At 56.0% G+C, this 13,656-nt stretch overlaps 1 protein-coding gene across 1 annotated transcript in view; it reads left to right on the plus strand.

Annotated features, from left to right (window-relative positions):
• The window catches only part of Chchd6 (coiled-coil-helix-coiled-coil-helix domain containing 6), a 226,180-nt gene extending 213,731 nt beyond the window's left edge, over nucleotides 1-12,449 (plus strand). Inside the window, exons 7-8 of the mRNA XM_042679920.1 lie at nucleotides 10,750-10,885; nucleotides 12,253-12,449. Of these exons, the coding sequence (XP_042535854.1) occupies nucleotides 10,750-10,885; nucleotides 12,253-12,258 (142 nt within the window). The 3' untranslated portion in view covers nucleotides 12,259-12,449. The remainder of the gene's footprint in view (nucleotides 1-10,749; nucleotides 10,886-12,252) is intronic.
• Nucleotides 12,450-13,656: the final 1,207 nt, after the last annotated feature.

Below are 13,656 nucleotides of genomic sequence, written 5' to 3' on the forward strand. Positions count from 1 at the left end.
TCTAAGTCAGCATATCACAGTGGAGGCTGGTTTTCAGGTGCTTTCTACACCGGGAGCCCCTTTTGTCCTGGTGAAGGAGCACCTGGCATCTGAGGTGAAGAATAGGAGGCGGTCCTGCATGATGGGGGGCGGTGCTGTACCCCGCTAGAGCCAGGTGGGGAAACAGGCCCAGGGTCCGTGAGTCCTCTTGCAGAATGTGCTGGCTTCCCTGGGCTGTTCTTGCCATCTTGGTTTGCGAGTGATCAGGACAAATGGAAGGGAGAGGGGAAGAACCCATAGATGAGGAATGTAAGCAGTCCCAACCTGTTTAGATTTCTCCAACTTAGAGAACAGTGAGATTCGCTAAAATCAACTTAGAATGGATTACAGACCTAAATGTAGTGCATTAAATCATAAGACTCCTAGAAGATGAACAAGAAAATAGGCTGGGAAGGTGGCTCAGTGGTAGAGTGCTTACCTTGTATGCATGAGGACCTGGGTTCGATTCCTCAGCACCACATAAGCAGAAAAAGGGGGAAGTGGAACTGTGGCTCAAGTGGTAGAGTGCTAGCCTTGAGCTGAAGAGCTGAGGGACAGTGCCCAGGCCCAGAGTTTAGGCCCCACGAGCAACAACAACAAATTAGAAATGTTTAGCCATTACATTTTAGGTATGATACTAAAGACACGATTCATGAAAGAATTGATGTTGAACTTCATAGTGAGGAAGTGTGAAGGAAATAAGAGTCACCACTAACCCTGGGTCTGGAGGGGTCTGGTGGAGTCTGATCTAGTAGAGACAGAGTGAACAGAACTTTGAGAACAGTCGTGGTAGAAAACGTGCAGATCGATCAGAAGAAGTACCTCGGTGGGCCCAGGAGAGAAGGTGTGTGGGAGCAAGGCTGGAGAAGACTCTAGGAGTGCCCCTGAGGCCTGGGCTTATTGTCTGGCATGGAGGGGACTGACAGAGAGCCCAGGAGCAGTTGTGGAATGTAGAGGGTAAGGTACTCAGGAGATAGGCTTGTTTCACTTCACAGCAAGGCTGCAGGAGGTCAGACTTGGGAAAGACCCGCCGATGCTCTGGGGGGCACTGGCACGGAAGCCCCAGGGGAGCAGCAGGTGCAGCCATGGTTTGGACTCATGTCTAGCTATAAATCAACAGCAACTGCTCCTGTCTAGGAGCACCAAGCAGAGTCTAGTTCTTACCTCCCTCCCCTGACTCACCCAGTAGCAGACAACAGGGAACACCTGCTGCAGTGGAGGTTTCCTGAAAGCTCAGACCCTGCGGGGAGCAATGTAAGACTCCGACCTTGACAGGCTTCTGGAAGTACAGGGAAGGAAGAATGACTCACTCAGAGTTGGGGAGAGAGGGGCCAGGAGGGAGGCTAGCAACAGGAATCTAGTAGATGAGGAACAGCAGGGATGGGACAGTAGAAAATCAGCCCACCTCAGCAAAGCTCAGGTTGGCCAGTCTGATGCATAGCGAGGGCCAGGCTTGCCAGTGTTGGGGCCCAAGTCAGTCTATGTGAACATGGAGTGTGTCTGTTGGATATGTTCTCTGCTAGAAGCTGTAAGAAAGTAGTATCTCAGTGACTTAATTATTGATGCCCTGCCTGCCTCCGTATATTTATGGACACTCTGCCTCCTGTTCAGTATTCCGTGTGGACTTGTAGAAACCAAGGTCGTGCCTTCTGGGCACACCTGTCCAACAAGGAGCCAGATCCCATGTGGCCAGTGCAGTGTGTGTGCTGCCCTGATGGGGTGGTCAGTGTCAGGGTCCTTAGAGGCCAGCAGGCCACACAGAACTGCAGAGCAGAAGTGTCGTGAGTGGACGAAAGCAGAAGCAGAAGGCTTGTCTGCATACTCACCTGGGGCCACCGTGAAGGCGTGTGGCACCCGAGGGGCAGTAGGAAGGAGCCGCTCTGCCAGGACCTCTGTGGGTGCGAGTGCAGCTCGATTGCAGTGCTGTGAAGGGGGTGGGGAGGCCGGGGCAGTGTGGGGCGTGTTTAGAAGATGTCCCCTGTGCTTTCCACTGCCACTGGTTTATTTAGCACCTTCTGTATGCAACACTGGCAGGTCCTTGGAGTAAGCGAGCAACCATAAGAGTTTCAAGCCAGAGAAAGAAGGCTATGTGTATTATGGATAGCACAAGGCCAGCATGGAGGCTGGGCACTGTGTGGGCACGTAGTAGGACCTCTGTGGTATCTGCAGAACAACTGTTCCTAGCACAGTGGCACCTCAGTCTGCCTGAGGGGCTGGTCTGCAGAAGAGGGGATGGCTTGAGTGTGAAGACGGGTCTGCCAGGCTCCCGCTGGCCATGGCATGCAGGTAGACAGAGCAGCCTGAACATGGACCTGGAGGCACCCTGAGGGAGGGCACACTGGAGGCGGCGGCAGCTCCTGTTTGAGAGCAGAGACACGTGGTGGGGGTGGTGCCAGGAACCCATGCAGAGACAGATTGTGAAGGCCTTTGAATACCATATAAAGGCTCTCCATCTCACAGGCTCCACAAACCACTGAAGACTTCTAAACTGAGGACTGACTTGCAGTCCAATTATTTTTCAGTCATGCTGGTTAGCAGAGTGGTGGGTGGACCAGAGGGAATAGGAAAGCAGGGTAGAGTCTTGGGAGAAATGTGAGGGCCTGAATTTGTGCAGTGAGAATAGAGAAGAGGTTACTGAGCGATTTAAGAGCCAAAGAAAACACCCCTTCGCCCTCGGTTTTATGGGTCTCAGGACTCTGCCTGCAGCCCCATTGGTCACCTTGCCTGGGCGGCCCAGGGCCCCGTGCTGTCCGAGGTAAATGCTTTCCTCCAGTGCGCCATCTTAGTTCCCAGACTGTGTAGCTGCTTGAGTTACATCTTTCTACTCCTTTTGAAAGTCTCTCTGAAGGCAGGGACAGGGCCTGGTTTTTGCTTACCGCTGACACCCCACTACCCCACATGGCTTCTGCTCCCTGGAACCATTCACAGGTGAGTGTCTGGGTGGGTGAGTGGCAAAAATCACACAAGGGTCTGAACTTGGATGCAGATCACCCCAGGAAAGAGAATAGCCCGGAGAGCTGCTGGGTGAGGAGGGCCACGCGGGCTTGGGGAAGGGGTTTGCGGCACTTGGAGTGGAGTTGGGTGCCACTCCATGGATTCTGAGCATAAAGGTTTACTGCAAGACTCAAAGCTCAGACCTTTGAGCATAGGTGCCGGATGGGAGGGCAGGGAGCCCTGGGACCCGGAAGGCCTAACTGAGCCTCCGGTGACCAAAGCCAATGGTTCTCAAAGCCATGGGAGGAGGCTGCCAGAGTGCCCACAACTCTGAGATGCTCTCACACGGTCACATTCACTAGCCAGACAGGTGGCTTTCAGACCCTAAGGACTGCTGGGGGTCTGTCTTCAGGAAGTTGTACTCTAGGACCATACCCCTACACAGTAGGGGTCTCCTCCTCCCACTCCCCCAATTCTCTCAGGACTCCCACTAGCTAGCAGTGGCTTGGCTCAGAATTGGAGATGGCCCTGTGACCGCTGCCTGTTACCAGTTAGAGTGGCCCTTGTCGTTCCTTCCATCACACTGGGGGAGGGGGCTAGGGGAGGTGTGTCTTCATTTTGACAAGGCAGCTAAGACTTGAGTAGGACACCCAGCCAGCAGACTGTCCCTGTCCAGGGTGCTGTGAACTGGGTGTTCACACCACCTCTTTCAGTGGCTGTGTCCGCCTGCCCCTCCCAAGAACTCTTACCAACCAGTCTCGGAAGCAGAAGCATCTCCTTACAGCCCTGGCTGGCTGCACAGTATGGTCTGCACTGAGGACATAGGGGCCGCCCTGCATTGTTGTCCCAGTGCCTCTGCACAGTAGCTACCACAAGCTACTCTTGCTGGGAAGGTGAGCCCACCCCTCCAGTGCCATGTCCAGCCCAGAAACCTGTCCCTCAGGCAGCCCCCAGGCTCCTAACAAGCCAGGTCGGCCAGGTCTGAGCATCCTTGTTGAGAGAAATGTCCCCCCATGGCAGATACGTCCTCATCGCTCAGCAGTCAGGAGTGCTGCAGTATGTCCAGGAAGTAGCTGCCCAGATAGGCTAGTCTCAAGACTGCAGTATGGCAGGAGCTGGAGGCCGCACTGAGAAGCCAGGCCCTGCCTCTGGCCTCACGGGCACAGGCCGAACCCTCAGGCCATCCTGAGGCTTGGTCTTCTCCTTGTCTGCCCTCCTGGGCCCTCAGCAGGTGCTCTCTGCTGTGAGTTTGTACATGGGCCTACAATGTGGAGTTTCTTCCTGGAGAAGGTTGTGGCAGGAGGCCAGGTAGCAGGAGGCCAGGTAGCAGGCGGCCAAGCAGGACCCAGCCGCTCTGAGAAGCGTCACTGTGAGGTTGAATTGGGCCGAGCTGGCGGGACTTCTTGTTAGGATGCAGGTACTGAGGCAGAGCTGAAGGTAGCCCTCATCCTCCAGGAGTGCTTGTGTGGCCTCCTCTCTGGTTAGTGTCAACCAGGAGCTGGGTTTGTGGACTAGATCGAAAGGGAGAGATGGCAAGAGCTCGTGTGGGGATGGGGGGCACATGAGAGTGCCAGAGATCCAGTCAGTGTCCTGCAGGACAGCCTCCTGCTTTCTTAAGGACACAAGACTGCACCTGAGACCCTCCAGCAGCCAGATAGCCTCAGATCTTATCGCCACAAGGATGACAGGGATGAGTTTCTCCATGGCAGAAGCAGCACCACAAGGTTCTTCACCCACAGAGGGCTCAGGATAGCGAATTCCAAATGCTGGATCATGCTGCTGCTGCTGTTTACTTCCTCCTCCCCGACACCCAAAAGCATGAGGACCAGAGTCCACACAGCTAGAGAATGGGGGAGTCCCGGGGAGTGTGCGCACAGATGGGAAAGAAAAAGCCCTTTCCCAGAGAGTGTGTGTGTGTGTGTGTGTGTGTGTGTACACACACACGTGCATGCACACGCGTGGACAGAGGGCAGGAGATTGGGGGATAATAAGACTAGAACAAGGGAGGGCTGCGTGTGTGTGTGTAGTGTGTGTGTGTGTGTGTGTGTGTGTGTGTGTGTGTGTGTGTGTGTGTGTGGACAGAGGGCAGGAGGTTGGGGGATAATAAGACTAGAACAAGGGAGGGCTGCATGTGTGTGTATGCGCACATGTGCATGCATGTGCATGGACAGAGGGCAGGAGATTGGAGGATAATAAGACTAGAACAAGGGAGGGCTGCAGAGACTGCTGTTGCAGACATCTTGTCTCACTGAGAGACATCCAGGATGCATTTGTGTCCCCTGTCCTCTTGGGAGTAGCTTACCCTGGGCCCTCTGGCCAGGCTGGAGCTTTCCAATATGTCTTCTCCTGCCTGAGGGTAGAGCAGCAGGGAGCCCTGTCTGAGTGGCTGGCAGTGATCCCAAGTGGCATGTTGATCAATGGCAAGATCTCTGGGTTCCACTCTCCCACGCTGAAACGACACATTGTCGATAGCAGCCAGTTAACCAAGTCCTTAGTCACCAGTAGTCTCATCAGAGCCTTCGCCCTGGCCACAGGTTAAAGCAAAAACCTCTTCTGAACAGCTAGATTGGCCCTGACAAAGATGAATGTCTAATTCACTTGGAATCTCCTTACTGCTGCCTGTAATAAAAAGCTTGCTCTGCAGCATCTCCCCCTGCCGATGTTTCTCTGAAATTAAATATCAGGAGGACACATAGTAGCCCAATTCCATGCCAGGCCAATATTATCAGATTGATGTCAGTAGTGATAGCGGAAGAAGGATACGTTGATGAGATTCCATTTATTAAAGTGAAGATGCACCAAAGGTTTGGGGCACAAGGTGAGCGGGGGTGGGGTGTGCCTCAGGGTGAGTTGACTGGAGGCAGGAAGGTACCCAGCTCTGCTAGGGAACCCTCTCCCTGCCCACCAAGAGACTGGTGTAACTGTGGCAATGCTGGAAGGTGCCATTCCTGCTGTGACCCAGGCCACTGATTCCTCACTTTCCTTTCCACGTCTGTCCTTTGTTTGCTTCATGCATCCACAAATCAGGCATCTTCCTCTCTCCTGTTTCTCCCTAGGCTCCTGCCTGGGAGCCCTCCCTCCCCTCTCCTCACTTGGAGGCAGCAGCTTCTAGCAGGCTCCATGGAGGGGCCTCAAACTGCATGGTCTGCCTGTTTTGCTGCTTGCTTGTCTTCCAAAGTGAGAGACCCACATTAAGCTCAGCTCTCTTGTGGTGCAGCCTTGCATGCTCTACTTTTTCTCTATCTTTTCTCTAAAGGTAGAGGAGCTGGGGGGGGGGGGGGGGACACTGTAGGGACAAGGGCCGTGGAACCAAACACACCAGGCGTTTCTCCTGAATCCACCTTACTATGTGACCTTTGTTAAAGCACGTGAGAGTGGGGTGGTGATGCCTAGCTCACAAGGTTGTCATGGATATTCAGAGAGCATGGTGGTCTGTGGCAGGACCACAGACCTGCCATCCATCCCAGAGAACCTGAATTTCCACTGCTTACTAGGATAGAAGTGTATTTTCTCCCTTCTTATAGCCTGGTCCTCACCCCGACGTCTTCCGGCAGGCAAAGCTTCCTGCAGAGTCAAGGAAGGTACTGTGCAGACCTACTCAGGAGTCACAGCTTCTCCCCTGAGCAGGGGGCTGGGGCACTTGGTGCACATCTGAATGCAGATGGTGCCTCACCAGGTCGGAGCAGAATGTGGCACGGACCTTCGTGACAGAGCTCACTGCAGTACTACTGGTGCAAGGGCCCTGGGCACCCAGCACCAGACCTCCGAGTGTGGTCCTGAATGTGCTGGCTCCCATAGCTGCTGTCCACAGCCCTGCCAGTGTGGCCTCTGGAGGGCAGGCCAGGGCACCTTCTATATGGGGCGCTGTAACATGGCACTACCAGTTGGTGCCTCCAGATGACAGAAGTCCAGAGGCCAAGGGGTGGCAGCAGGGCGGGACCCTCGGAGAGATCCGGCATCCCTTGGCTGCTTACAGCACGACACTGTCCCCACCTCTGTCTCCCTGTGCAACTGTCCTCATCCTTCCTTTACTTTATACAAGGAGAGAAATTAGTTTTCCATTGTACTAGGAGCCCATGCTACCTTACTGTGACCTCATCTTCACCAGTCTCACCTCTAATGACCCTACTTCCAAATAAGGTCATGTTCTGAGTCCAGGAAGGATGTGGGCTCTGTAGAGAATCCATGGCTCCTGCACATGGACGCCTCTCCCCGAGCCGTGCCCTGCTCATAGCAGCTGTGGTTGTGACATAAGCCAGAGCAGAGCATGCAAGCCTGTGCCACAGGAGAGCTGGGAGTAGAACCGCGGGGAGTGGGGTCTGTCTCCTTCCGGGTTATGCACTGTGGCTGCCGGGAGCCCAGTTTCATGACCTCCCTGCAGGATTATGGTTTCCGCCCTGTACCTTTCCAGGATGGCCCCACCTGGGTCACGTGGCCCAAGCCTTACTCCCAGCCAGGTCTGAGCGGGTCTTGAGTGCTCTGAGAGCCTGGGTGGGAAGAACAGTGTGGCAGTGTCCTACGCTGTAGGCTACATGTAGGGCTGCACCTCCCCAGTGCTGCCAGACACCCACCCCCCTTCCCGCAGGCACCACCGCCCCTCCCACCGCTGCCCTGACGGCCTTTGTTCCCAACACCTGCAGCTCAGTTGCTAACAAGAGCTGCACTTCTCAACACTCACACACTTTTCAGGTCACAGCTTTGGGGCAGGTGTGTCACCATCCTTCTGTACAAAGGTGAGAGATGAGAGCTTGCCCTTGCCTTGGGGCGAGACAGGGCACCTACGCACTGCCTAGGGTGGTGGGAGCTCCCCGGTGTCACCAGATGTACACAAGGCACTAAGCTAGAGGTCCAGGAGTTACTCTGTCCCTGGAAAATTCGTGGCATGCTGTGAACACCTGAGTCTGAGCACTTGAAGAGCCACCACTCAAAGAACTCCTGTTGCAAACAGGAGTTGTTGGCATGCATTGTAAAATAAGGTGGCCCCAACCCAGACCTGAGGGGGCTGGCCTGGTTAGAGTGCATTGTACCTCCTTTCACGAACAGCTTCACCCCAGCCTTAGCCCTGCCTGCTGCAGAGAATGTATTCACTTCAGGAGTCGAGGTCTGCCTATCTTGTCCCATTTGGAGCTTTTTGTGAACAAATGGGTAGAATTTCTTCCTGTTGACATTTGCCCACCATTCTGTGTGCTCATACTGTCCCGCTGCATCCCGGAGAAGAGGCCTCTGTGGTCCCAGAGGTGCTATTGGTGTGAAAGGGATAGATTTCACCATGGCCCAGTTTCTCCTGAGCTGGGAGCCCATGGGGGCTCTCTGAGGTTTCCCCTTGACATGCCCAGGGCCCCTCACCGGACACCCGAAGACCGGTGCGGGAGGAGCGAGTGAAGCTCATGGGGAAAGGGACAAGGAATCATGCTAGCCTCTGTTCTTCTGTAATCCTGAAGAATAGGTGTCATGTCTCAGTGGTCCCTCTGTAGAGGACGAGGCTCAGAATCAGAGTTCTGGCTCTAAGATGACTCAGACTGGGCCTGGACACCTCCACTGGACCCTAACAGAGAACATTTTTCCTCCCTGGTTGGTTAGCCTCACTCCTAGTCCCAGAGCAGAACAGCATTACCTGCATTTGAGCCTGGCGCTTCCCCTAAGTGTCTGCTCAACCTTGCATCACATGATGGTGGGGGACAAGGGTCCTAAGTCATACGTTGGAGGGAGAAGAGGGCACTGCTTCAACATAGATGCTGTGTCTTTAGGGACACGGACTCTAGAGGGGCAGCATGTAAGAAAGCAGGGATGAGATCAGTGGGCTGAGCAGCAGTGCAGAGGGCAGGCAAGCGCACAGGGACATGGGGGGGGGGGGGAGGGCGGAGATGCTCAGAGCTGTGCGCAGAGAAGACATGTGCCAGTAACAACACTTCCTCCAAGGACACACCGTTTTAAAGGACCATGCTAACACCCATTGTGCCAACGATGATAAAGTCCAAAACCACAACCATTCTACAGGCACATGGGGGAGTGATAGGTGGCTTCCTGACGGTGGGCCTGGCCCTAGGTGGAAGCCCGTGGGGGAGGCCCATGGGCCATGGGGTCCCGTGCTCCCTGATGGGTTGGGAAGTGGATGTAGACACACACAAACTTCCTCTGTCAGAGCACGGCTCTTCAAGACTGGGTCTATGCAGCAAGATCCAGTATGGGCTGGAGAGGGTCATGCCAGGGGGCCAGGTGGGCAGCAAAATTCATGCCAGGGTGACCTCCCCAGCCCCACCTGGCTGCTGGGGATAGGTGTGCTCTGCTCCGCCCTCTTACCTACGTGGTGTGTCAGCCCTCCCCTCAGGAATGCTAGAATGGGGCCCTAGAGAGCCTGCCTCTCCCTGCTCAGTCCCACTCTGTTGTGATTGGGTCTGAGCAGGAAGACCGTGTTCAGGGTTGGTACAGGAAAGCAAGCAGGACCACGGGCAGTGTTGTGGGGCTGGACTGCAATGCCCAGAGTACCCCGTCTCCAGACTGCTAGAGCGAGCTGGTGAAATGCCACCTGACTCGTTAGCCTTGGAGGGTTCTGCTGCTCTCTGTTCTTTGTAGAGGAGTCTGGTTTGATTAGGTTATCGTAAACAGTAGTGGTGCTGCTCTTCTCCAGTGGCTGCTGTCAGTAGAGACCTGGCAGGAGAGCTGCAGGCCTGCAGGCCCTGTCTGCATCTGAGAGCGGTGTGTGCATAGTGCTGGGCCTGCCTTTCGCTAAGAAAGCTGAGGAAAGGCCCCGCCTCCCTCCCTCCCCCCCCCCCCCCCCGCCCTTGCCATGAGTGTACCGAACTGTGGGACACTGGCCAGGGTTACTGCGGGGCCACAGCGCCGTGACAGCACCCCCTGGGCACACCTGGTCCACACTCAGCAGCTGGGTAGAGCTGGTGTGGCCAAGCCCATGTAAATACACATGGCTGTGCTCACACTGCCTGCCCTGTGGCCTGAGCAGGAGTGTGCAGGAGGGGCGGTGAGTGGTGGCATACAGCCGCCTCCCAGCCTAGGGCCACTGGGGGGAGCGTGCGTGGGTGTGTCCCCGCTGTAGTGTGAGCCGCTAGGTGGACACGTGGTGAGTGTGGGAGTCGGGTGTGAGCGTGCCGGGCCATGAGAAGCCAGAGGGGAAGGCTGCAGGGGTGGGAAGAGGAGCCAGAAGTGGATGGCGGCCTGCGTGAGGCTGAGGCAGGGAGACTCCCGCTCCAGTATTCTCGCGCGCGTGTGTGTGCGCGTGCACGCGCGTGGGCACGTTCTTCACAATTTTGAAAAGTGAGTATATTCATTTGTTGTGGGCGCTACAACTACTCCAATGAAGGAAGGAAGAAGAAATAGTAAAGCATCTTAAGATGTTACCATGGCTATCTGTAAGAAATTTGAAACGCTTCGTTTCATTTTTGGACATTCTTAGTTCTCTAGGTTTCCTGACTTCACGCGTATTTATTTTAAAATCATAGGAAAGATTTTGCATGAGGGAATAGTGTGTATCTGGTTATAGTCCCAGGTGAACCCTGGCACAGAGAAGTCCTTGGGAGGAGGCCTAGCGAGGCTGGGCTGGGAGGGTCAGCTAGAGGTCAGGGCCTCCAGCTGAGGTCACTGCCCCCCAGCCCTTTCCTGCACCCGAGCCGCTCTTGGCTCCAGGCTGAGAGGTGGCCCAGCATGGAGCCCAGAGCCTCCACCCCCAGGGTGTGATGTTTTTGCCACCCTCAGCCCTATAGTGGATTAGATGGCTACCAGTGGCTTCTAGCCTCGTGTCTGGCCCATGGGTGTTTGTAAATGGTGTCATTTCCCTCCCAGGCCCCGCCGAGTGGAGCCCGTGTGCTCAGGGCTCCAGTACCAGATCCTCCGCTGCTATCGAGACCACCTGCACGAGGTGCTGCTCTGCTCAGACCTGGTCAAGGCATACCAGCACTGTGTCAGCTCTGCCCACAAGGTAAGGCCAGCCTGCCTCCTCCCCCCCCCCCCCCCCCCCGGGGCATCGAACCAGCCACCTGCCTCTCCTCTGGAGTCAGAATTGGGCTCTGTGCTTGCCAAGGGATGAGCTCCCCCACTACCTCTGCGTGACCTCTCTGCTTGGCTGCTCCCACGAATACCATGGAGGGTGCGGTCAGCCCTGCCTTCCAGCGGTGTATGTTTCTACCGACATATCTCACCAAGGCAGAAATACGATGATGAAGGCAGACAAATGGATGGCAGTATGTTCCAGCATGTCTCTGTCACTCCAGCGTGCCTAGAGAGGCTCTGGGACACAGCCAGACCCAGCCCCCACCCCTAGCACTACTAGAGAGTGAATTGGAGATGAGCAATTGGCCATAGCAAAAGCTAGCCTGGCCCTCCCAGCCTGTTTGGAGCATGCTCTTGTGCTCTGGACCAGTGTGTCCAGGCTCCCAGCACTCAAGAACACACATGTGGCCTCAGATAGGACAGGAGTTAGAGAAAACCTCGCCATCCCCTCTAGCCTTTGCCTCATAAGGCTCCTGGCAGCTAGGGTCCCCCAAAGGGACCCAGGTGTCAGAAAAAAGGGCCCACCTGGTGGGGAGCCTCAAGCAGCAGGCCTGAGCCCCTGGGATGGCGCAGACACCTATGGGACACCTCCAGGTGGGGAGCCTGATGCCACGTGCGGCTAAGGACTGTGAGCCCGATTAAACAGCCGTGTACTCGCTCTCCCAGGGGCTGGGAAGGTGGCTCAGTGGTAGAGCGCTTGCCTTGCATGCATGAGGCCCTGGGTTCAATTCCTCAGCACCACATAAGCAAAAAGAAAAAAGCCGGAAGTGGTGTTGTGGCTCAAGTGGTAGAGTGCTAGCCTTGAGCTGAAGAGCTGAGGGACAGCGCCCAGGCCCAGAGTTCAGGCCCCACGACCGACCAAAAAAAAAAGAAAGAAAGAAATTCTTGACTGTTAAGTTAGAGACCAAAGGGGCACCCCAGTAAGGCCGAGCAAAAGTGTGACGAGGCTTCTGTGCACCTACACTAAGCCCTAAGGTCAGGGCTCCTGCTGAGGTCACTGCCAAGTCAGCCCTTCTCTGTGTGTGGGAGGCTCAGGTCAGTCCGCTCCTGAGCCAGCTTGAGGGGTGTGGTGCGGGTGGGGTGGGGGTGGGGGGAGAGAGGGTCTGTGTCCTTCTGGACACTATTACAGAGACTCTGTCTCCAGGCACAGCAGCCATCCAGCAAGTGGTCCTGCTCCAGGGAAGTGGCCCTGTCCTGGGTGGCCGGCACGGAGCCCTGAGCAAAAGGCCTCTGGATCTGTAGTCACACAGTCATCCCCAGAGAGCCATGACTAAACTCTGACTGTTGTCTTTGCAGGGGTAAGGAGCAGCTGTCATTCCTGCCCTGCCAGTGAGCTGGAGCCCTGAAGGGGGACCGACGACTGGACCACAGACCCCAGGCCATGGCCACAGTGCTCTGCTGGCCACTCTGCGCTTGCAGCTGCTACGTGATTAGGAAAGTGTGTGCTACTGTCTGAGAACAAATAAAGCAGATGCCACTGTTTTCACCCATCCGCTCACTGGCCAACTATCACTGCTGCCCTCTCCGTGCCCAGCCCCTCCTGGACAGCGATGACAGTGCTGGGTGAGGCTCCTCAGGAGCACCCAGGAACGTGCCGTTACCTGATGGTGGCAAGTCTGCTGCCAAAGCAGGTGCTACAGAGCAACAGGAAGCCATTCTGTAGGGGAACTGTGAGGAAAGCCAGCTTCCAAAAGTAGGCTCTTCCTGTCCTCAGACACCGAAGCTGAAGGACAGAGAGGGGCAGGGCTGCAGAGTTAGCAGGGCTGGGGAGCTAAGCCTTGAGCAGAGAGCAGAGCTGTCCTTGAACCCTGTGGCTCCCCTGTTGGGGGCGGGGGTGGTTCCTAGAGTGACGCAGTGCAATAAGGCCCTGTACACCAGACCTTGGATGTCAGACCAGACCAGGGCGAAGCTGACAGGCTCTGAACCTGAGCGACCAGAGGCCCTCCAGTGGGTACTGGGACCTCCCATAGGGGACAAGATGACAGATAGGGTGCGGCTTTGTTCTCTGTGGTTGAAGTTCAGACCCTCCTTCTCCTCAGTCCCTGGGCCAAGGCGCCGTGACCCTGGTGAGGCCTGTGCTTTGTCAGAGCAGTGAGTTTGGGGAGAGCTTGGGGCCTTCCAGCCACTCTGTTGGTGACCTTGGGCTGACCAGTAGACGTTCTCTATAAACCCTCTGGAGAGGAGGCTGTCGTCTGGGAGAGTCCCAGATACCTAGGCAGGCTTGTCCAGCCTCACTACAGGAGGTCTGGGGGGAGAAGTCCTGGGAGAGCAGCATCTGGCAGCACAGCTCAGCAAGCATGCAGGGACAAGCAACCAGGTAGGCCAAAGAATTCTCTGGCCTGAGTGCTCAGGGAGGAGGGTTCCCAGGTCCCCTGGCTCACTACGTCAGAGCCATCCTTGAGCCAGACACAGCAGCCCCCTCTGACACTCCTGAGACTCCGGCAAGGGAGGCCACGGGGGGGGGGGGGGGGCGAGCGGGGGGACTTCCATCTCCTCGTCTGCAGGGCTTTGTCCAGTATCAGCGACACAGGAGCAACTTCAAAATGTCTGTGTTCATCTCTCCGGGTATCAGTTGGGGGCCTAGGAAAGGAAACAGTACCAGGAGAGCACGCGTCAGCTGGACACTGCGCATGCTGTGCCCGCCTGCCTGCTGGATCACCTGCTTCCCAGATCCCCTTCCAGAGACCTCCTGTGGACCGC

This window comes from Dipodomys spectabilis, unplaced genomic scaffold (genome assembly GCF_019054845.1).
Source record: "Dipodomys spectabilis isolate Male_0828 unplaced genomic scaffold, ASM1905484v1 ptg000054l, whole genome shotgun sequence".
NCBI classification, from domain to species: domain Eukaryota; kingdom Metazoa; phylum Chordata; class Mammalia; order Rodentia; family Heteromyidae; genus Dipodomys; species Dipodomys spectabilis.